The 23,152-nt window shown below is 38.1% G+C and overlaps 1 protein-coding gene across 1 annotated transcript; it reads left to right on the top strand.

Moving 5' to 3' along the window:
• Positions 1–11,533: 11,533 nt before the first annotated feature.
• On the top strand, positions 11,534–22,853 carry LOC145621327 (trans-resveratrol di-O-methyltransferase-like). Its single transcript, XM_081676068.1, has 3 exons — positions 11,534–11,585; positions 20,580–21,334; positions 22,386–22,853. Exons 1-3 carry the CDS (start codon positions 11,534–11,536, stop codon positions 22,692–22,694), a joined length of 1,116 nt encoding a protein of 371 aa, XP_081532194.1. The 3' UTR covers positions 22,695–22,853.
• The last annotated feature ends 299 nt before the right edge of the window (positions 22,854–23,152 follow it).

Genomic DNA, 23,152 nt, shown 5'->3' with positions numbered 1-23,152 from the left:
AGTTGTGAATCTGATTCAAAAATTATGTCTATGCAGCCATGTTCTCTTTCCTTCCTTAGTTTCAAAAGAGCAACTTTGCACTTAGCCACGAATGGATCCCATCTAGCCTTAATTCTTCTCACAATAATACATAGAACCTGCCCCGAGTTGTTTCGTGCCACTACCCCCAAGCCAATCCACCCTTCATACTTAGTTGAGGCATCAACATTGATCTTAATCACCCCCAAGGGAAGGGGTGTCCAAACAGCTCTGATGGAAGGTCGAACCTGGTTTGAGCCACCATAAATCTTCTCGTTGTAGAGGTTGAAATCAGCTACCAACCTGCAGTGGCAGTGAAGGATAACTTCCTCCGGTTTACAAGTACTTTTGAATACCCATTTATTAATTCAAAAACAGAGAGAAAGAATTTTAATAAAAACTAACGCAACACTAGACCTTTCACACTTTCACTTCATTCGATTATGGTTCGACGCAAAAGGTATTCATCACCGGGTTTGGTTTTAGGGAGACACAAATGGGTGTCTACAGAAGCCCCCACTTTGACTGAGTTTGGAGTAACGCGTGTTTCGAAAACAAAAGTCAAAGTATCGATAGGGAAGGAGAATAGTTCAAAATGTTCTGCGATCATAAATCATTCTTGTAACGCCGATACCTGCAAACTAGCGTTAGTTAAAACAGATAAAAGAGTTAGGAAACCCGTATCTTGCACCGTCGAGCACACGTTTCTAAAGTAACCCTTTTTGTTGCTGCATTTTGTTTTGACGACCTTCCACAAGCTAAAGAACTCCATCCTTCTTTGAAGACTGCTACGCTTGTAACTGCCCCCAATTTCAGCTGTTGATAATCTTCCGCAAGCTAGGGAACACTATCGAAGATTGCTTCGCCTGAAACAATCCTCTTCCGCTTTGTTACCATCTTCCACATCTTAGGGAACACGATCGAAGATAACTTCGCTTGAAATCACCTCCAGTTGTCGTGATAATATTCTGAAGAAAATTATCGAAGACCAACGCTTGTCGATCTTTAAAAGTTCGCTTAAACCTTGCTTCCGCTATGCCAGTACGTTGGCGCTTTTGCTGCTTGTGTACCATTACGTCAGTGCTTTTGCTGTTTATGAACCATTATGTCGGTGCCTGTGCGATTAGCCAATGTTTAGGCACTTTAAGTGAAGTGAGACGATCTTTCATCAGGTCGATCACTTGATTTAATCGTAATCGAGCCGATCATTAAATCATGTCAAATTGCTTAGAAACGCTAACTAGCGTACCAAGAAACCTAAACTACTGCACGAGGTCCACATAATCATAATATGGAGCCATGTACTCTGTCGCCGCTCCAGCGCTGGCTAGAACAGTATGCCGCCACGTTTAGGGTTTGTCGCCAAGCGACAGACCTTGTCGCCGCGCGAAAGACCTGTCGTTTGGCGACAGGGTCGGGTATTTTAATATACGCCCTTTCTTCTTCATTTCGCTGCTGCTCTACTTATTCGCGTTTTGCTCAAAAATTCGATCCCCTTGTTCTTGCTCATTTCTTAGCCAAATTTGCGCAAACTTGTTGCAAATTAAGCTTATCTCATCTATTTTCCCGATCTATGTAAATTTTGCGCAAACTCACCCCGATTTTTGATGAATTGTGCATTCTTGTTCACGAAATTTCGAAAAATTCAAAACTTACTTTACTTAACTTGCTTTGTTTGTCGAATTTTATGCCATGAATTTTCTTGATTATGCTTGTATATTGCCTTGGGAGTATTTTGAGACTTGTTTGACTCAATTTGGTGAAGAAACAAGCGATTCACCATTATTAAACCTCTCAAGGTCGTGAAGAACAATGTGACCCGTTCTTTGTATTTTTGCTAGCTTTTCTTGTATTGCAAGAAATTGGTTGCTTGAAAATGCTAATCATGCTTAGTTTGAATTTTTGCTCTGTTTTAGTACTACATACTCTGTTTTTTGCGAACATAGTATCATGCGGCTAGGCGAATTTTAGATACTATAGAACCTTAGCTTAAATTTTAATTAATTTGCATAATATAGCATGGCTAGACCACGCGGCTCTGGTTCTCAGTCGAGGGACTTGCGTCGGGAGGACGAGCCTGTTAGCGAGACTAAGGACCTTTCTTCTAGACTAGGACCTTTCCTAGAGTGGGATGAGCACACCCTTTTCTTCGCTCCAGTACACCACCTTTCGGAGCGAGTGCGACGTGGTCTTGAGAGTGGGAGGACCCGTAGTCACGCTTCGGGCAACTCCACTATCGGAGCGCTATACGACAAGTTTTTCAGTAGAGACGACGCGCTTCGACAGCTTTGGGAGTCATGTGGGTTGTCTCCCCTCTTTCGGGCCACTCAGGCAATGTATTCTTATGACGGGGGTAACCTCGTCGTCCGAGCTTTGGTGAAGTTCTTTTGGGACACCACCAACACTTTCCACTTTCCATGGGGTGAGATGACTGTCACTCCGGTCGACTTTAGTCTCATCACGGGTCTAGAGTTTCATTCTACTCCGGTGCCGTTTGACAGTGACATCACTGTCTACTCGCCGATAGTTCTGGAGTTGTTGGGTCCGGTCGCTGTTCGGGCCCGTGCCGAGGCTCAGCCGGAACATCTCAGTTCCCGGTGCATTCACCGTTCCACGCTGGTAGCGGCTTTTGAGGATGATACGACCACTCGCGAGCAGCGGGTGCGCATCTTTGTGTTGATTTTGTTGTCAGGGACCTTTTCCCCTGACAAGGGTAGTCGAGTACTTCTCTACTACTTGAGAGAAGGGACCTTTTCACTGGTCGGGACATATGACTGGGCCAGTCTGGCCTATGCTAACTTTCTTCTGGGTCTGCGACGTTCTTGCCGTCACAGAGCCTTGTCTAGAGAGGTCGCACTTTCCAGTTTCCAGAGGGTCGTAGAGGTATATTTCTTTCCTCTTTGAAATTTAGATCTAGACTAGTGCAAGCATTTACTGATTTTTCCTTTTCCATGTAGATTTGGTTCTACGAGTATTTCCCTTCACTCGTGCCGGCGAGACCTTCTCCTCGCGAGCTTCCCATTGGTGCTAGTTGGGGAGGTCGTCGCGGTCAGGTCAAGACTGCACGTATTCGAGAGTTGATCCTCTCGGTAGGTCCTCGTGAACACTTGCCCTTTTGTACACTTTCATTTATTTTTTTTATTTTTATTTTATTCTTTTGAGATCACTCAAGCTTTTGCATAAGTTGCACACCATCCCTATCCCAAGGTTAGGTAGATGTAGGTTGAAAAAAGAAAGGTATTTCGTTAGACGAGGCTTCAAGTGGTGTATGAAAAAAGGATTGCATATTTGAAAGGGTGAAGATGATATGATATGGCTACAAGGGGTGTCTCAAATCATTAGTATACCTTGTGCTTAATTCGGCGATATTTTTTATTTTGTTTTTTTTTTTTTGGGAATGCAACGCAATGATCATATGCAAGAGAATAAAATGCTCATTTTATTAAAGGGAATAGAAAAAACCTACAAAACAAATCTAAAGGAAAATAAAAGGTGCCTATGTTAGACTTGTTGGCGAAACTGCAAAAGGGATGAAAAAGAAATAGAAAAAGGGGTCATGAAATCTTGTCGTTGAAGTTCGCCTTGTGTCGTTTGGTTTATCATCACCCAGTCTTCTGGCTAGCCAAAGATAATGGGATCTTGTTTGCTTCTATGAGATCTTGAATGAGTTTTTTTGAAATCTATAACATTCATCCGTGGTATGACCATTTCCTTGATGGTACTTGCCGTAAGAGTTGGGATTCCATCTCGAAGATCGGTTTTCTGGCGTTGGATCTTCAGTAGGGCCAATGGGTCTGATTAATCCTTGACCATAGAGACGATTGAAAGCAACATCATATCATAGGTCATTCCAATGGGTGTGAGCTCTCTTTTGGGTTTCTTCTTAGATCCTTGATTATTCATGGCTAAGACATTGTTATAATCAAAGGTACCAACATTGTTACTAGAGTGGGTGTTTTTGGAAGAAGAAGGATTTTCGTTCTTCTTTCCTCTCCAGCCACTGTGGTTACCATTGTTAGTAGCTTTTTGCTTTGGAAGGTCATCTTCAATTTCTACACCTATGTCATAGACGGCTTGGAAAGTATTTAAGTTATGTTGATATATATTTCAAATGCTTCGAATACTTCTCTTGGAGATTCTTGATAAACATCCTTACAGATTATTTTTCGGTGGGCACCTCAATCATCTTAGCAGAAGTTTCCCTCCATTTAAAGAAAGAAGTAAAGTCTTCATTCTCTTTTTGCCTTAGCATCTCAAGTTGTCTATAGTCGGTTTCGACTTGAATATTACACTTATATCTATCAATGAAAGCGTGTTTTACTCCATCCCAAGTAGAGATTTTCTCTTTATCAAGAGAGTAGAACCAATGTTGATAAACGGTTTCTAAAGATAGTGAGAACAAAGAATGAAAAGCTTTCTTGTCTATTCCCTTAATATTCATTATAGTTTCATAGGCCCTTAAGTGAAAATAAGGGTTGTCCGTTGGCTTGAACTTAGGGATGTCATTGGCATTGAACTTATGCGGAAGAAGTTCCTTGTCCACTGAGACCCCTTGTGATTTAATGCCCTGTAATCTATAATCATTAGAGAGTTTGCCTAAGCGTTTTTGCATGAGCTCCATTTTCTGTTGTCTTGCAGGGTCATTGACTTGAAGAGTCAAATTCTTCAACATTTTAGCCATGCTAGCCACTTGTCCCTTTACTTCGTTGAGTTCTTCCTGACTTGCCATTATCTTCTTAGCTTTCTTTTCTTGACCGACTGGTTTATGAAACAATAAAACTTGAACGAAAGTGTTGTCCTTGATTAATCACCGTTCTCTCCTTGACCAAATACTGTGGAAAAGGAAATTAGGGATAAGTTTTATTTTATTATGTGTTGACTCAAGCTCTACTCAACATGCAGTAGGTGCATTAAGGAAAAATGATTTGGATTTAAGAGGCAAATTTAGGCCTAATTGGGCCGGACCATATATCGTCAAAACCATCCTGTCAGGAGGTGTAGCAAAACTAAATGATATGGATGGCAATGAATTCTCAAATATGACTAACCTTCACCAACTTAAAAAGTACTACCCATAATTACTTGAGTAGGACACTCAAGAGAGCTACGTTTGGCCTGATTCCATAGGAATGGATACGTAGGCAACCCTTTACAGGGTGCGGCCACTATAATTTTTACAAATCTCGCATCCCAACATCGACGAAGATTCAGATTTCAAAGTCAATGTCAGCACAACGCAAAAAGTCTGTCGCCAAACGACAGGTTGCAACGCCTAGCAACATACTGCAGCGCCAGGCGACAAAAACAAAGTCTAGCGACAGACTTAACATCGTGGCGCCAGCTTTCTACAATGATATGGGCAAATTTCGGTGTATTTTGGAAATTTTTTTTACTTCCGTAGTCAAAAATTTTCCGGAAAATCGAAGTTGTTTTCATTTCTTTAATAAAGGTTAAATGTTAAAGTTGAAATTACATTAATAAAATAAAGTAAAATTACATTATTGATGGAATTTAAATAAAACTTAAAAATTAAAAAAGACTTAAAACTTAAACATTGCCTAATAAATTAAAGGAAAAGCAATGCTCTAATCTGTTTTCTCTAATCTAGCCCTCTTCAAATCTTGTCAGTGTCTTCCTCTCCATCCATCACCTTTGCTAGTAGACATCCTTTAAAGGATCTACATTTAACTTTGGTTTCTTCCTTAGTCTTCTTCTCTACCCAAACTTTCTTTTATATAGAGTCAACCTTACTTTTCCCTTTGCCTTTGTTAGCACTTTTCTTCTTAGGCATCATAGGAATCTTAAATTCAACTTTTTCACCTACGCGTTCCTTGGTAGGAATTTTCTTGTCTCCCAGACGAGTCTTTACATTAGTCTTATTTTCAACTTTGATCTTGTCCTTGTGATATTTAAAAAGTAGCCACTGCTTCATATCCTTAGACAAAGAAGGTGGAACCTTTTGGGTAATGACTTCCCATAAAGGCCTAGCACACCAATAATTGTCAAACCTTTCAATTTCTTGCGAAATTGAAAATTCATAAGGGCAACGAAGATCACTAGAGGAATGGTTTGAGCAAGGCCATATTGTCCTTTCACCCTAGAGGCATAATAAAAGGTCAACTTGGATAAGCTAGGAAGACGACAGAAAGGTTGGTTACCAAGCAACAACCCACTTGATGGCAATCACAATATTTAAAAATTTTGCTCCATTCGCGGCGGCCCATCTTTACAGAAAAGCGCTTCTTTCACCTCACAAAGCAATTTGGAGTATATTTGTCAACATTGTCAGGAGGACTAATTAATTTTAGTCTCTCCATTAGCCACATCTGCAAAAATTCAATGCAAATATTTAGTATTGCTATACAAAAATATATTTTTGATTACTGTAATTAAGATTATTATTTATTTCTACCTGTAATAAAATTGGAGAGCCTCGAAGGTGCTTTTGAATTTTCCTTTAACTCATCTAGACTAAGCATAGTCTCTCCAACAATTAATGGCATTGGATTCCTCCTAAATTCAATTTGTTCTATAACAGATATTATAATTGCTTGGCCCTCATTACTATTACCACTAGTGACGAGATATTGGCTAAGCATCCAAAAGAAGGCTATTCTCCTATAAACATGAAAAGATTTAGAGCGTGGTCTATCAAAATAATGACGTGCAAATTCTTTTAAATTAACAGTATTTCCATGCACAATATTTTTAGGTCCCTATCCCTAAGGTTAAAGAATTGCTCAAAATCTTTATAATAATACTCACTTAATCTAGGGATTACCGCAAGATCTAAAGAAGGGAAGCCTAGAATGGCACCAAATTCTTTCGGTAAAGGGTTAATTTCATTATAGCCTAGTCTAAAGCAATGAGTATTAGGATCCCAATATTCTAAGGCGGCATGAATAAAATCTATATCAATATCTACCCCTTTAATACCAAAAATACCTCCCAAATGAAAAATGTCAAGTTCTTTTAGACATGATTACTTGTTGAGAAATTATGGGTACGATTATTTTTAATATGTTCGAATTGTACAGAATTCGACAGATTAGGGCGCTATTTATGCACAAAATTAAACTGGCACAGTTCGAATCCCAAAAGGATTCGGAGAAAAAATAGTAGCGCTAGACGACAGATATTGTGCCTGGCGACGAAGCTTGTCGCCCGGCGACAGAAGGCAGCGTTTGGCGACAACATCCAACGCCCAGCGACAGTATGACGGCTTGGCGCCAGCTCAACGCGCTACACAACCGCGTTTTTTCTGACTATGACTCGATTTTTGTACAATGACTTTACAATTGCGCTATTTGTTCAGTAACCTCATCTACAAAATTTAATATATTTTCTTTTTTACCTTTGATTAAATTGAGCTAATAAATTTTAGGCTTATTTTAGTCCAAATTATTTTATTTTTCATTTTTTCTTTTGGTTGAAAAAGTCGGATACCCTCCATTGATAATAAAAATGGCGGAATTTTTTTTTGCAAAATTAATCACAATTTTTGCACACACGCATATGCACATAAAAATGAAAAAATTTCAAAGATAAAATAGGCGTAATATGTAATAGTTTGTATATACATATGTCTAAGGTACAAGTCATATAATATAACTGGCAAAGTCCTATATAGTAAAAATAAATAAAAAGTACAGGTACTGCTATGGTGTCGGAAGACGCAGATGACGAGGAATGTTCATTGCATCGAAAAACATCGCAGACCAGGGAGTATGCCCCTCACCAGCTCTAGACTCTCCAGTAGTCCGGAATGTCAAATCAGGGCTAGCCCATCCAGGCTCACCCTGATATCGAACCTCCAAAGGCTGAGGCTGCTGCGGCTACTGCGACGACGAGCCGACCTCGTACGTCCCACCACCCATCAAAGGAGCCGATGTCGCCTCTTCTTGGCCCATCGGCCTACTATATGCACCCTCAGATGAAGAGCTTGAACCCTCCAATGGCTCGGTAGGATCTGCATCAGCTCGGCCACCTCGGCCACCGGAAGCAGTGCGACGATGCCTCGAGCCAGACCTGGACGGCTCTCTCCTAGCCTCGGGTCTCATCTGAGTACGTGGTGGAGGAATAGGTTGTCCCTATAAAATTAAATCGAGTTAGAGGCAAAGAAGATAAGAAACAAACAATGCAAAAAAAGAGAAAAGAGATACCTCTGCAGCAACATCGTCACGACGACAGGTAGCTCGGTTTCTCAATCTCACCAGCTAACTACGAAAGGCGTCTATACCCCTCGCCATCGCCGTCACCACCTCACGAGAAAACTGCCAAGAGACAGTGTTAGTAATAATTCAAGATAAGTACAAGTAAACAGATTACATATAACTCACCCAAGTCTGGAGATGAGGAATTGACCGCTCAACAAAGCGTTGGTCCTTAGAAGCCGGAGGAATCATCTCCTCAACCGCGCCGTACATCCCCTGGTAAGTGATAGATATCCGAGGAGAAACGAACTTTGCAGACGCAGCTTGGCAAAATAAACCTAAGTGGTCAAAATCTACTTGGGGGCTATCTAGAAAAACAAAAACAAAAAGATAAAAGGTATACCTCCGCCTCCTCCGACAAAACAGGGGCCAGAGCTAAAAGTGGCAGCAGATCCTCCACATAACTCTACTCTGGACGGGCATGAGATTGCCAAGGAGTACCAACGGGCAACATACGCCCGAATCTATCAGTCTCGCTCGATCAAACATATGTCGAGGCGGGCGAGTAGGGACGATGAAGATATCAGAAGAGTGTTGGATATCCACTCTCTCACCTAAGTACACCACATCCTCGTACGTCTCCTGGAAGTAACGACGCTCAATAGTATACTACGCTGCAAGCGCAGAAACAACCAGATCAGCCCATGGTCGATACACCACATAAGGCTCCTACAAAACATGTCTATGAGATAAAACTTTACTAAAAGATAATACAAAAGACGAGCATCTGAAGAACATATCGAGAGGATCAAGTCTCGGACACGGGCAGTAGCAACCCGGCCGCTGATGCGACCTCCCCAACAGGCGCCAATGGGGAGCTCGCGAGGTGAAGGTTTCGCCGATGCAAGGGACGAAAAGTACTCGTAGAACCAAATCTACAAAGGTAAGGAAAGATCAGCAAATGCTGATATGAATCTAGAACTAACTTCAAAAGGATAAAGTATACATCTACGATCCGCCAGAAGCTGGAGAGTGCAATATCCCCCTCGAATGCCTTATGATGGCAGAAGAGTCGCAATCCGAGCAGGAAATCAGTGTAGGCCAAGTCGGCCCAGTCTTAAGTCCTGACCATGTCAAGGCCGCAGAGAGCAGGTAGGTAGTAGAGGAGTACTTGACTACCCTTGTCAGGAGAAAAGGTCCCTGACAGCAAGACAAGAATAAAGATGCGCACCCGCTGCTCAAGGGTGGTCGCACCTTACTCATAGGCCACCACGAGAGTAGATCAACAGATGCACCGAGAGCTAAGTCGCGTTGGCTAAGCCTCGCTACGGGCCCAAATAGCAATCGGACTCAATAACTCCTGAACCACTGGAGAGAAGACAATGATTTCACTATCAAATGGTAGTGTAGCTGAACAAAACACCAGTCCCGAGATAAGACTAAAGTCAGCAGGAGTGACAGTCAACTCGCCCCAAGGAAAGTGGAAAGTGTTGGTGGTGTCCCAAAAGAACTCCACAAAAGCTCAAACCACGTAGTGGCTCGACTAAAAAGAATACATGGCCTTAGTGGCTCGAAACAGGAGAGTCAGTCCACAAGACTCCCATAGCAGGCGCAACCAGTCGTGGTCACGGAAGTAAGTATCGTACAAAGAGCCAATGGTCTCGTTGCCAGAACCATGGCTACAGTCCTCCTACTACAAATCCCGCGTCGGATGCGCTCCGAGATATGGCAAATGGGTCATTCGGGTCGGGTCACATTCGGATCGGGTCATTTCGGGTCAGCTAACATTTGAGTTAGGTATAGGTCGGGTCGGGTCGATTCGGGTTTCGGGTTAACTTTGGGTCAGATATCGGGTCGAGTCCGGGTCGAGTCAATTTTCGGGTTGGGTATGTTCGGGTCAGGTCAATTTTGGGTCAAGTATTTTCGGGTCATATTCGAGTCAGGCAAATCTGGTCAGGTCGTGTTCGGGTTGTTTCATTTGTGGGTCAAACTCAAATCAATAATTTTATAGAGAGTATATTTCAATATATGAGCTTAGCTACAGTTAAAAATGAACAATTTTAGTTATTTTTAGCACAAGATATTTTTTGTTCAATTATAAGGTAATTTTAGTTCGGGACATTTCTAGTATTGGTTCTATTCGGGTCAATATCAAGTCTGTTCGGGTCAATTTTGGGTATCAGGTCTATTAGGGTCTAACAATTTGGGTCAATTTCGGGTCAGGTCAACTTTAGGTCGGGTCAGTTCGGGTGTCGGGTCAGCATTGGGTCAACTTCATTTTCGGGTCGGGTCAATTTTGGGTTTCGGCTCATTTTCGGGTCAATGTTTTTGGTTCAATTTCGGGTCATGGGTCGGGTCATTCAGGTGGGGTCAACGGCTTTGCGTCAAGATTACCAGGTCTAGTAAAGGGCCCCTCGCCTGCGTCTAAAGGCTCGTCCTCCACGGTGAGTATCCCTAGACCGTGAGCCCGAGCATCGTTGTCTAGCCATGATATATTATGCAGAATAACAGTAAAGTAAGGTTCTATAGTATCTAAGGTTCGCCTAGCCGCATGATACTATGTTCGCTAAAAACAGAGTATGTATTACTAAACAGAGCACAAAATCAATTCGAGCATAAGTAGCATTTTCAAACAATCAAATAATTTCTTGCAATACTATGACAAATATTGTGACAAATTGTATAAGATTAGCTAGCAACAACACGAAGAACAACCTACATTGTTCTCACGAAATCAAGAGGTTCAACAATTGCAAGACAATATACAAGCATAATCAAGCAATTCCATCGCATAGAATTCAACAAACGAAGCAAATTAAGCAAAACAAATTTCGAATTTTCAAAAAATTCATGAACAAACATGTGCAATTTCAGCAAAGACCGAGGTAAGTTTGAAGAAAAATTACATAGATCAGGAAACTAGATGAAATAAGCTTCGATTTGCAACAAGTTTGAGTGAATTTGGATGAGAAATGAGCGAGAATGAGCTACTTGAAGTTTTGAGCAAACTCAAGTAGCTGCAGTAGCAAAGGACGCGAATAAGGAAGAAAACATGTTTTTATTCAAAAACCCGATTTCAGCGCCAGGCGACAAATTTGTCGCCCGGCGACAGGCTAAATGCGCGGCGACAGATATTACCAGCAAGTGCTGGTGCGTCGACAAAGTGCATGGCCCCGTAATTAGATTATGCGGACCTCGTGCAGCAGTTTGGGTTCCTTGGTACCCCTGTTAGCCTCTATAAGCAATTTGACATAATTAAGTAGTCGGCTCGGTTACAGTCACAGAAAGTGATCGACATGATAAATGATCGTCTCACTTTGCTTAAAGCTCCTAAGCATTGGCTCATCGCAAGCATTGACGTAATGGTTCACAAGCAGCTTAATACGCCGACGTACTGGCATATCAGCAAATATCGTAATAGCAAAATTCAAGCAATCATTAAGGATCCACAAGTGGTGATCTTTGGTAATTTTCTTTAAAAAATATTATCACAATAAAACTGAGGATCGTTACAGGTAAAATGGTCTTCGACAGCGTTCCCTAGCTTGTGGAGAGTTGTCACAAACAACTGAAGATGGCTACAAGCGGAGTTATCTTTGATCGTGTTCCCTAGCTTGCGGAAGATGGTCACAAGCGGCATAGGATGACTACAAGCAAAGTTATCTTTGATGGTGTTTCTTAGCTTGCGGAAGACTATCACAGCGGAAATTGAAGACAGTTACAAGCGGAGCGTCTTCAGGTGATGACCCCTAGCTTGTGGAGATTGTCACAACAAATGCAGTAACAAATCAGTTACTTTAGAGACGTGTGCTCGACAATGCAATATACATGTTTCTTAACTTTTTTATCCGTTTAACTAACGCTAGTTTGCAGGTATTGGCGTTGCAAGAATGATTTAGGATCGGAGAACTTTCTGAATCATTCTACGTCTCTATCCATACTTTGACTTTTGTTCTCAAAACCTAAGTTTCTCCAAACTCAGTCGAAGTGGGGGCTTACGTAGACACCCATTTGTGTCTCCCAAAAACAAACCCAGTGATATATACCTTTCACATCGAATGATAATCGAATTAAGTGAGAGTATGAAAAGTCTAGTGTTTGCGGTTAGTTTTTATTAAAAATCTTTTTTTTTCTTTTTATTTATGTTTTTCGAAAACCTGCTCTTTTTTATGAAAATAGCCAGTCCAATTAAGTTTGGTCCATAATAAGGGTCTAATAATGGTGTCATTGGATTGAGCTCGAAAAGAGCTTTCTAACGATATATTATAAGCCCAATTCCGATGAATAATGAGGAAGTTATGGCCAAAATACTAAACTGGTCCCAATTTGGTTGTTACATGCGGCCCAATGATCTAGAGTAGGGCCTATTATTAGTTATCATTCTAAAGGTATTAGGACTGATTATAGTTTTCGAGAACTATCTAGAAGGTTCTCTTAAATCCTAATGGAATTAGGATTGACAATTATGTTTAAAGAGTTTTACTTGGAATAAAATAGTTGTTTTTATGAAAGTACGATTTTGCCCTTTAAACACGGATTTTACGAATTAATTATATTAAGAAGTGGATTCCGTGTAGAAAAAGTGGAATTTTCCAGAAGCAGCGCCTGACGCCAGGTCTGTCGCAACTGCAGCGCCTGGCGCTGGGCTTGTCGCCTGGCGATGAGCACTGTCGCCTAGCGACAGGATGTGTTTTAATCCTTTTAAAACTCAATCTCTTTTCTATCGGTTTCCGGACTATTTTCTTATAAATAGGGTCCTTAGACCTCTGTTTTTAAATCACCCAGAATTCTCGAATTCTTCTCATCTCTCTTTTGAGTAATATAGCTTTCTTTCTCTCTCTAATCTCTCTAAACTAGCTTTCCTCACAATAACACCATACCGCAGTCATTAGTTTTAGAAACACCTAGCCATGTTCGAATTTTCCTTTGCCCTAGGCATGAAAGGTTGATACCTTCTGAGGGTTTGGTCCCAATTTTTTTTTTTTTAACTTTTTAACTCTTTCTTTCAATTATTTAATTTAATTCTTTGATTTAATATTTTACTGAAGTTTACTAACGCGTGTGTTTTGTTATTAGAAAGAGGCACGAGGCTTCAAAGTAAGTAATTAGCTTTATACGTATTATTTCGATCTAGAAAGCATGTTTAGATTTGATTAATTCCTATTATCATGTTAGGATGTTCTTTATTGCTTTTTAGAATAATGTTTAGGATGCTTTTTACTCTTTCTAATAGCATGTTAGTATCATGTTAGGTTTAAAGTTTTGATTCGTATCATCTAGTGACATGCTAGGTTTTGTTATTAATCATGTTAGTATCTTGCCTAGGATTTTGCTATTAATAATATGCTCTATTGAAATTATGATTATGATTATGATGATGATTGTCACTAGTAGAAAATAGTAAATGGGAAGCCCCAAATGGCAAGCGGTTTTGGAATTCCGCTTGCCAAATTATAAATGGCAAGCGGTTTGGGGTGAACTGCTTACCAAATTACAAATGGCAAGCGGTTTTGGGTGAACTGCTTGCCAAATTGTAAATGGCAAGCGGTTCAAACCGTGAACCGCTTGCCATTTGTTAAAAAACCCTAAAAATCTCATGATTCTTCTTCTCTCTCCTCCTCCCCTCAATTTTCACGCCCTCTCTCCTCATCCCCTCAAATTTCACGCCCTCTCTCCTCCTCCATCTACTTCTCTTTCTTCTCACTTCTCTCTCCTCTCTCACCTCCATTCTCACGCCCTCACTCCTCTCTCCTCCATCTCCTTCTCTTTCTTCTCTCATATCCGTTCTCCATCTCTTTTACTCTCATCTCTTTTTCCTTTCTCAAGCCTCACCATGAAGAGCGACCACCGACCCTCATTTTCGAGCTAATTCGAGCCATAATATCAAGCAAAATTCGGGGTTAAACCCAAATTAATGGTTTTAAGGTCAAATTCGACCCTAAAAACTCTAGATCTAGAGTTTTTAAGGTCGAATTTGGCCTTATATAACCAAATTCGAGGCTAAATTTTGTGGATTGTGTTGAAATTCTAGGTAAGTTATTGTTTTAATTTTTTTTATTTTTAATTTTATTTTCGAATTTGTTGTTATTTGTTATAGAAAATTGGTCGGTTGTTCTTGATAATATAATGGTTGTGGTTGGTGTCTAGATCTTTCTTTTTTTTCTTTTGTTTTCGGTTTTGTCTAGATCTGAATAATTGCTTGCCTTTTTTTTTTTTTTTATATATGATTCAGGTGCGGTGGTGGCGTCAATTATGGAGGTTGATTGAGGTGATTATTGCGGTGGTGGTAGATGATGTGTGGTTCTGAGAACAGAGAACAGGGGCTGCTGCTTGGTTTTTTTTTATTTATTTTTTTTAATGTTTTGTTTTGTTGGTGTTACAATTTGTATTAATTTTTTTTAATATTTTTTCTTTGGCTGAAATGTAATATTACTACAATTTATTAATGAAAATGTTAATGTTTTTATATATATTGTGATTGTGTATTAATTTACGTGAAAAAAACCCCAAATTTTTTTTTTATTTTTTATTTTTTATAGGTGTAATGGGCAGCGGTTTGGCGCCAAAACCGCTGCCCTTTCACTAAAAATGCAAGCGGTTCAGAACCGCTTGCCATTTAAAAGACCAATGGTAAGCCCCCTAAGAGCATGCGGTTCAAAAACCGCTTCCCATTAGGGGTTTGAACCGCTTGCCATTTAGTATTTTCTACTAGTGTGTATAATATTATTAGGTTGCTTGATATATATTATTGTTATTTCTTGATCACGCCTTTTATGCAGGTTTAAAGTGAATTTGTACTTGGAATCACGCCTAATAAGATAATTAATAATTTGGTTTAGGCTAATATGATTTTAATTCAAGTGATCACCAATAATAGTTTTATTTGTGCATTAATATTCAACCAACAAAGATTAAACAGGTTTAGGGTTAATCTAATGATTACATGTTAGTCAGAAAGCGCACATGAATACGACTAGAATAAAGTATAGCCTTATTTTATAGGGCGGGTCCTCTCTCTTTTAGATTGGATTCGTACCCTCATCCTCGAACACCAGTCATGGTTCCAGACCTATTGGAGTTGACGATCTTATGGATCGTTAAGGGGTGTAACCTTCACCCTGTGAACGGTTTACAAGTTCCTAAAACTTGTTGGCGACTCTTTTGCTCTTGTTTCCTTCCCTTTAGATGTCACCATGCTTAAGTGTATGATCACAGTGGGATTCAAGTTTGGGATAATGCTTGAAATATTCCCTACACCACGGTTTGGTAGGATCGAGCAAATTCGCAAAGATCGAGGAATTTATATGCCCATGAGCTATATTATGGTTGTATACTAGTCCAAAACTTGGCCGGACTGGAATGGGACTGGAATGGACCAAGACCTGAATTTCAATTCTTTGAGGACCAGACCTAAATCAGCAGGTTCGGTTCTACTCTAGACCTGAAAAAACAAGAAATTTGATCCAGTTTTAGGCTTAATTGGATCTGAAAAAAATTCAATTTGAAATTAAATATAATACAAAATTACCAAAAATCAACTGGTTTATAATTTTTTATTGATTTGTAATATTAATTTCGGATTTAGCCTAGAAATGAAAGGAAAAAAAACTTCACGTAGCAGTTAGCATTCAGCTAGGCACCAATCGCACTACTTAACCCATTAATTATTTTACCTGATTCTATTAGAATAAGGTTGATAACATTCTGAAAAAATAAATCGAGCTTCATAGATTTTTTTTATATTATTGTACACGCACGCATCGCGTTTGTCTCTTAGCTTGTCAGAATAATTGGAAAACCCATCAATAAAAAATAACAAGATTTAGCCACTTAATATTTCCATCCATTTGTTAAGATATGAATTTATGTGCAGTGCATCCCCATTAAGAGTATTTATTAGGTTGGAAACGGATTTAACTAAACTATTACCGTTACCTAAGGTTTGGTTAGAAGGTTTAGGTAACACTTACCATTACCTAGCTAGGGGTATTGGTATTCCACCTAACTATTACGGAGTACCTGTTTTAAACCTAAGGTGATAATAATTATCCTTACCCTCTTCAAACAAAAAGAGAGGAAGTTATGTTTAAGTAATTGAATTTTATAATTAAACCAAACATATATATGAAAAAAATAAGGGTTTGATGATTCCTTTTTCCTCTCTTATGTGTGTTCTTTCCACTCCAAAATTTTCATACCAAACTCCCCTTAAATTCACACTACAAAATCATAATAAGATGAATTCCTAATTCATTCAACCAAAACAACGAAAATTTCAACTCCTCAATGGAAAACGTTATTACAAAACCCTATATCAATTGTTCAATTATAACTTTTAAGCAATAATTTAATTACGACTCCTGATTAAATTACTTTCACTATGCTAATAAGTACTCAAATACTAAAAAAAATAAATAAAGCATTGGAACTGCTGAACATACCTCATCGATTTTACTTCTAATTTTATCTACTTCCAACTCAGCAACCTTATATGGTAATTTCACCATCTGCAACTTCAATTCTTTTAAAGGTTTGATTGCTTAAATTAGTTGATCTATTCTCTCTCTCTCTTTACTAAGTTGAAATATTCAGTAATGGTGATACTTGTACACTTGCGATGTTTTGCAATTATTGACACCAACTTATATCACTTGTTGGATTATTAACACCAAGCAACATGCTACAAAAATAACAAAATTGACAAATGACATCGATTATCCAATTTTACTTAACTTTAAACCCTAAATAAAACACGCTGTAAATTCCTTTCTAACCTTCGTTTCCTTGCAAATAATTCTTGATGTGCTGGAAAAAATATTGCAAGTATACATACGACTGGCGCGGAGTAAACCCAAGTGTTTATTGCCTGTATGTTAATTTTTGGGAAATTTAGCATGCTTATTTTAATACTTTCTTCCTTATACCGAATCTATTTGACAGTTACCTAGGCTTCAGATAACTTTTTTTTTTCCTTAATTTACCCCTCCTTCCAGCTTCCCCCTTCTTCAACACCATACCAAACTTCTTCCCATTAACAATGGCTCCCTCACCTACCTCAACCGTCCTGCCACCGTGCACCACCTCCCCTCATCGTCAGCCTAAACCATTTTCCCATCAACTAGCCCGCCCCACTACCATCTCCTCTCCTTGTCAACCACCCAGCCACATGCCATCCCTTTGCAATTAAATAGCTTATAACTTAACCAATACCTCCGACATCACTTACCCCACTACCTTACCCAAACACAGACTCAAAATCTTTCCCCCACACCTACTCACACTCGAAACCACAAACCCCACCTTGTCGAAACCACCCATATATATGCCGAAACCACCAACACCCTACCGCCCATACTCGAAACCCCAACCCCTACCATTTTCCTTCTCTTCTTTATTTCTCAATTGAATTTGGGTTGAATTAAGGATGGTAGTACGTCGTTGATGTTGTGAGTGCCATTATTGGTTGTGTTGCGGGTGGTTGTTAATGTTGTGGGTGTTGTTTGCGGTTGTGTTATAGATGGTTGTTGATATTGTTGGTGTTGTTTGCGGTTGTGTTGAGGGTGGTTGTTGATGTTGTGTTGTGGGTTTGTCGCGGATGTTATATTGTGATAAGTGGTGATGTTGGTGGTGTTCAGGTAGTTGTAGGTGGTGTTGTGTGTGGTGGTCTTATGGATGGTATGTGTAGTGGTGTTGGTCAGTGATAATCGAGGAAGGGATAGGAGGGAGAAACAAACGGGTAGGGGAATAAGGAGAAAGACTTTTTTTTTATTTATTTTTTAAATTTTTTTTTGGAAAAATGGTTTTATTAATCCTAACTTTGGGCCTTTTACTTTAATGAATTAAACTCAACTATAGATTATTCCTGAATCCCAATTTTAGGGGGTATTGACTTTTATCTGTCCTAATTGGTTACCAAACTTGTTGAAGTTTGTCATTTACCACCTATGAATACTCTACTAGTTTGGTTAAACAGGAAACAAAAAAAAAACAATTAAAAATAAACTACCCCTACCCCCATTGCCAACAACCTTCCCCTCCTTAGCCTCGACCCGATTCCGGCAGCTACACCCACGAACCACCCCACCTTCCACTGCCGAAATGTTTCCCCTCCTTAGCCCCTAATTCCCGACAGCAACACCATGCCTACCCACTAACAACCCCAACCCAAAAACCCCACTACAGCCACAAAACCCCACATAAAACCAACTTAAAAACCCCTCGCAAACCATTCTCCCTCCACCCCCTCTTTGAATCCCCGCACAAAAACTATAGGGTTGGGTTGGGTTGGGTGGGGCAACAAAAGCAAGGGTAGGGGCTACTGATGGTTCACGGGCAGGTGTTTGGTCGTTAAGGGTGGGTAAGAGTTCGCGAGATGGGTGCAAGAGCACGGGTTTGGGTTGCATGGGGTTGCCAAATAGGGTTGTGTCGCTGGCTAGTGGTGGGGGCAAGTGAGGGCTGAGTTGTTTTCCGGTTAAGGGGCTAGGCTGGGTTGAGTTCATGGGAGGGGTGGGTTTCAGCTTTTTTTTTAAAACAAAATTTAATTTTAACTTTGTGGACCATTTAACGTATGATATGTGGCAAAATTTTTAAAAAAATTTACCTTTTCTTCAGGTCATCGGTCATTTGGGCCTGTTAAAAAAACGCCCTCTATATAGTTGGGATTATTCAAAAATAATTGATAGTTGGGATTAATTAAAGTAAATGAATCAAAGTTGAGATTAATAAAACCAATTTTTCCTTTTTTATAAGAATTATTTTCTTTAAAAAAAAAATTGACTAATTAGGAAGTGCCATGGATTGTGAGTTGTTGTAAGTGGTATCATGACTTGCTAGGGTTGATAAGATAAAATAAACAATGAACTTAGGATCATTCATGGTTAATCGAAAGGTCGGATTATTTTTGGAAAATGGGGTAAAGGTTGGATTATTCTTATTAAATTTTCCTTAATTTTGTTCTATGTTTAGCAAGTTGAATTGGTGTCAAAATAGCTAGTGGTATAAGTTCGTACCAACATTTGCAACACAATCTAAAGTTGATCTCTTATTGAAAAGTTTTAATTTGGCGAAATTCTGCCATATATATATGTTATCCTGACAAGATATTGGCGGATTATCTTATTTTTTTTTTCTTGGGTGGAATAATTTTTCTTTTTTGGTGCCTTGTCTTATTTTTTCTTGGGCGGAATTACTTTTTGTTATATTTATGACATATACTTCCTTCGTTATTTTAATTTACATCACTTTACAAATAGTGGACTATTAGGCGAATTTTGGTCATGAGAGAGATAGAGAGAACAATTAATGGACCACTGTGATAGGAGACAGATATTAACTAAAAAGAAAAGTTAATCAATAATTTAAAACTTTCGGTTTTTGAAAGTTATACAACTAAAAAGAAACAGAGGAAATAATATACTACCTTCGTGTTTTAATAATTGTTACACTTACCAAATCCGACCGTATTTTAATAAGTGTTACACTTTCTTTTTTGGGCAAAAAACTACCTTTAAATATTATCTCTCTCCTCTCATGGTCCCCACCCAAACACATTACTACTTTTTTTAATTATTATATACTTCTTCTCACATTCATTACTTTTCAATAAACTATTAACCCCACTATCTTTCTTTTACAATTTTTTAGTACTCCAACTACCTCACTTAACTCTTATTTTATTGAAGTCAGTTAAATTGCCTAAAACTATGTGGCGGTCAAACTATAACACTTATTAAAACACGAAGGGAGTATGTAATATACTTCGTATTTGTCGTAGTCCTAGTTGACAATCAACCTATGTTATACAACCTATACCCAAAGACTTTCTCTTTCAAACACACTACATCTACTTCCTCCATTCATTTTGGAATAATAATGACACTTTTCTTTTTTATCAGATTGGTAATAATAGTGGAAAATTTCCTTATTTAGTAAGGTCTTACTAATATTTTATTACTACTCTCTTCTATAAAAATCTCACTTACATTACTTTTAAATTTACTCTCTCTTAGCTACTTACAATTTAATATATATTGTTCATTTCACTTTATTTTTAATGAACCAAAATTATTTTTACTGACTGAAATTATTTTTACTGAAATGAATAGAATTTAATTCTACTAAATTGGAATTATTTTTACTGAAGTGAATTATTATTTACTGATTTTCTAATATATTTCTTCTAAGGTACTGATTCTTACTGAACTGAAATTATTCTTAATCAACTAAAATAATATTTACCAAACTAAACTTATTTTTCAGAATTAAAATTAAATATTATCTGAAGTGTATAGGGCTATAACCAGAGTATTATAAATAAGGTTTTAGTGCTACACTACCATTTTACCATCAAACCTTCCAGAAAACATTGTAAAAGAGAAATGGATCCAGCAATAATCTATCCCAAAGAAGAAGCAAAAGAGCAACTATTAGATGCACAAGCTCATATATGGAGTCATGTTTTCTACTTTCTCAAATCCATGGCCTTAAAATGTGCAATTGAACTAGGCATTCCAGACACCATTCATAAACATGGCAAACCAATGACTCTTAAAGAGCTAGCCAATTCACTTCCTATCCTCCCTAACAAAGTTACCTCTCTTTCGCGCTTGATGCGCCTTCTTGTATCCTCCAAATTCTTCTCTATGAAAACTTTAGCCAACGGCGAAGAAGGATTTGATCTTACATTGAGCTCCCAACTTCTGTTGAAAGATAACCCTCTTTCTCAAGCTCCCTTTGTTGTTGGAATCCTTGATCCACGGCTTACTGACTTATCTCATAATTTAAGTAGTTGGTTTAAAACCGATGCTGAGTCTTCTTTCCATATTGCTCATGGGAAGAGTGTTTGGGAATTAGCAGGCCAAGATTCAGAATTTAATGATATTTTGAACAAAGCCATGGAAAGTGACTCTTGGTTTGCTACAAGCTTGTTGGTCACTAACAATGTTTTTAAAGGCTTACTTGAAGGAGTTGAGTCGTTCATCGATGTCGGTGGTGGTAATGGGGCGACGGCTAAGGCCATTTCTGAGGCCTTTCCTTGGTTGAAGTGCAGTGTACTTGATTTACCGCAAGTGGTTGGAGGGTTACAAAAGGATGATAGCAAAGTGAACTTTGTTGCTGGTGATATGTTTAATACTATTCCCCATGCTGATGCTGTCCTACTTAAGGTAAGATGGCCTTGTTTTTCTCTATTGAAATTGAAAATTAAAAAAAAAAAAATAATTAGCTAATATTGAATATGCATGCTTAGAATAATCAAAACTAATATACGAAGTACTACATTTATTAATACAAAGTGAATGTATATAACTAATTATATTATATATGTATTGTGGTACGGTTTATAGTCAAAGACAACAAAATATACTTTACTTTTATATGATGTGGGATTCCTACTTTATTCAAGGTTATTGGAAAGGGTACCTTAATACCTTATGACATATGAGTAAAGGCTTTTTCCATGATTAAAGGTTCTTATTGAACATGGTTTTAATTTTACTGAACAAGGTTAACACATTAACCAACTTATACTGAAAACTAATATTGATAACATAAAAAAGAAATGACACATTTAGTATTTACATGTACTTAAATGTGTCACTCCTATCTTTTCTTGGTCTCTTATTGTCCCGATTATCAAGTTATTGACAGAACATGACCCACAATTCGTATGCAACCAACCTGTTTTGGCCTAATAAAAGGTGATCATCTTTTATCCATTCAATTATTGACCACATTCGAACTTAACCCAACCTATGCAATAACCATGTCTACATTTAGACAATTAGGAGTGCAACTTATCTTAGAAATATTTTAATAATAATAGGACACACTTTCCTACCCAATTAGTCAAAAATTGAACACACTTTCCCCTAATCTTCTCATTTTCATGTTCTAATTTGTTACATAAAATAGGAAGATAAATAAAGAACGAAGAGAATGTCTTATTTCTTATTTATTATTTATTTATTTATTGAACAAATCTTCTTAATTTTTCCCTGCCACAAGTGTTAATATGTTTATTCTATTATGTATGTCATTATATAAATTTTTATCCGTAAACATCAATATGTATCTCACATAACTATTTTTTCTTATGTAAATATAAAAAATTATAGTAAAAGCAGAGTTTTAATAAATAATGTTTGACATGTCAATTAATTTGAAATACACCGAATAATTAATCCAATCTAAAGTGTACTTTACAACAATGTGCAGTGGATATTGCATGATTGGAGTGATACAGATTGCATTAAAATATTGCAACAATGCAAAGAGGCAATTCCCAACAAAAAACAAGGAGGCAAAGTGATAATCATTGATATAGTTGTGGATCCCCAAACCAACAAGAACAAAAACTCTGACATTCAATTATTACTTGATATGGAGATGATGTCTGTCACTGGTGGAGGAAAAGAACGAACTAAACAAGAATGGGAGAATATCTTCATTATTGCTGGTTTTAGTGACTTTATAATTCTTCCCATTTTAGGTGTAAGGTCAGCAATTGTGGTTTATCCTTCATAAAGTTGTATTTGCTGTATTGATTTCTAGGAAGAGTGTTGTGGCCAAAATTACTAAAAGGGTTTTTGTATAATAATAAGCTTTTTATTATGAGCGTGTTTAAATAGTTTTTTTTTCTTTTTTATTATGAGCGTGTTTAAATAGTTTTTGTGTATTTGTCACTTGATTGAAGAAACCGTATGGTAGAAAAAAATGACTTTTAGTAAGACATTGTTAATTGTTATATCGATTGCTGTTACAAGTAGTAAAAAAAATATAGGAAAAATTGCTTCCATAAATCCCAACTTTGCCTCGTCCGCCCAAATTAATCCCTACTTTTGAGTATTATCTATTGCACCCAACTTTAGGGGGTATTAATTTTCGTTGCACCCAAATGACCTGCAACCGGTAAATCATGTAAACATTTCTATTTTTTTTTGCACACGTGTCACTATGTAATTGGTTGGCAAAAAAATAGAGAA

Source organism: Chenopodium album, chromosome 27 (assembly GCF_948465745.1).
Source record: "Chenopodium album chromosome 27, dcCheAlbu1.1, whole genome shotgun sequence".
Lineage (NCBI taxonomy): Eukaryota > Viridiplantae > Streptophyta > Magnoliopsida > Caryophyllales > Amaranthaceae > Chenopodium > Chenopodium album.
Note: the sequence above shows the minus strand (reverse complement) of the source record. Positions and strands in the feature narration are given on the sequence as shown.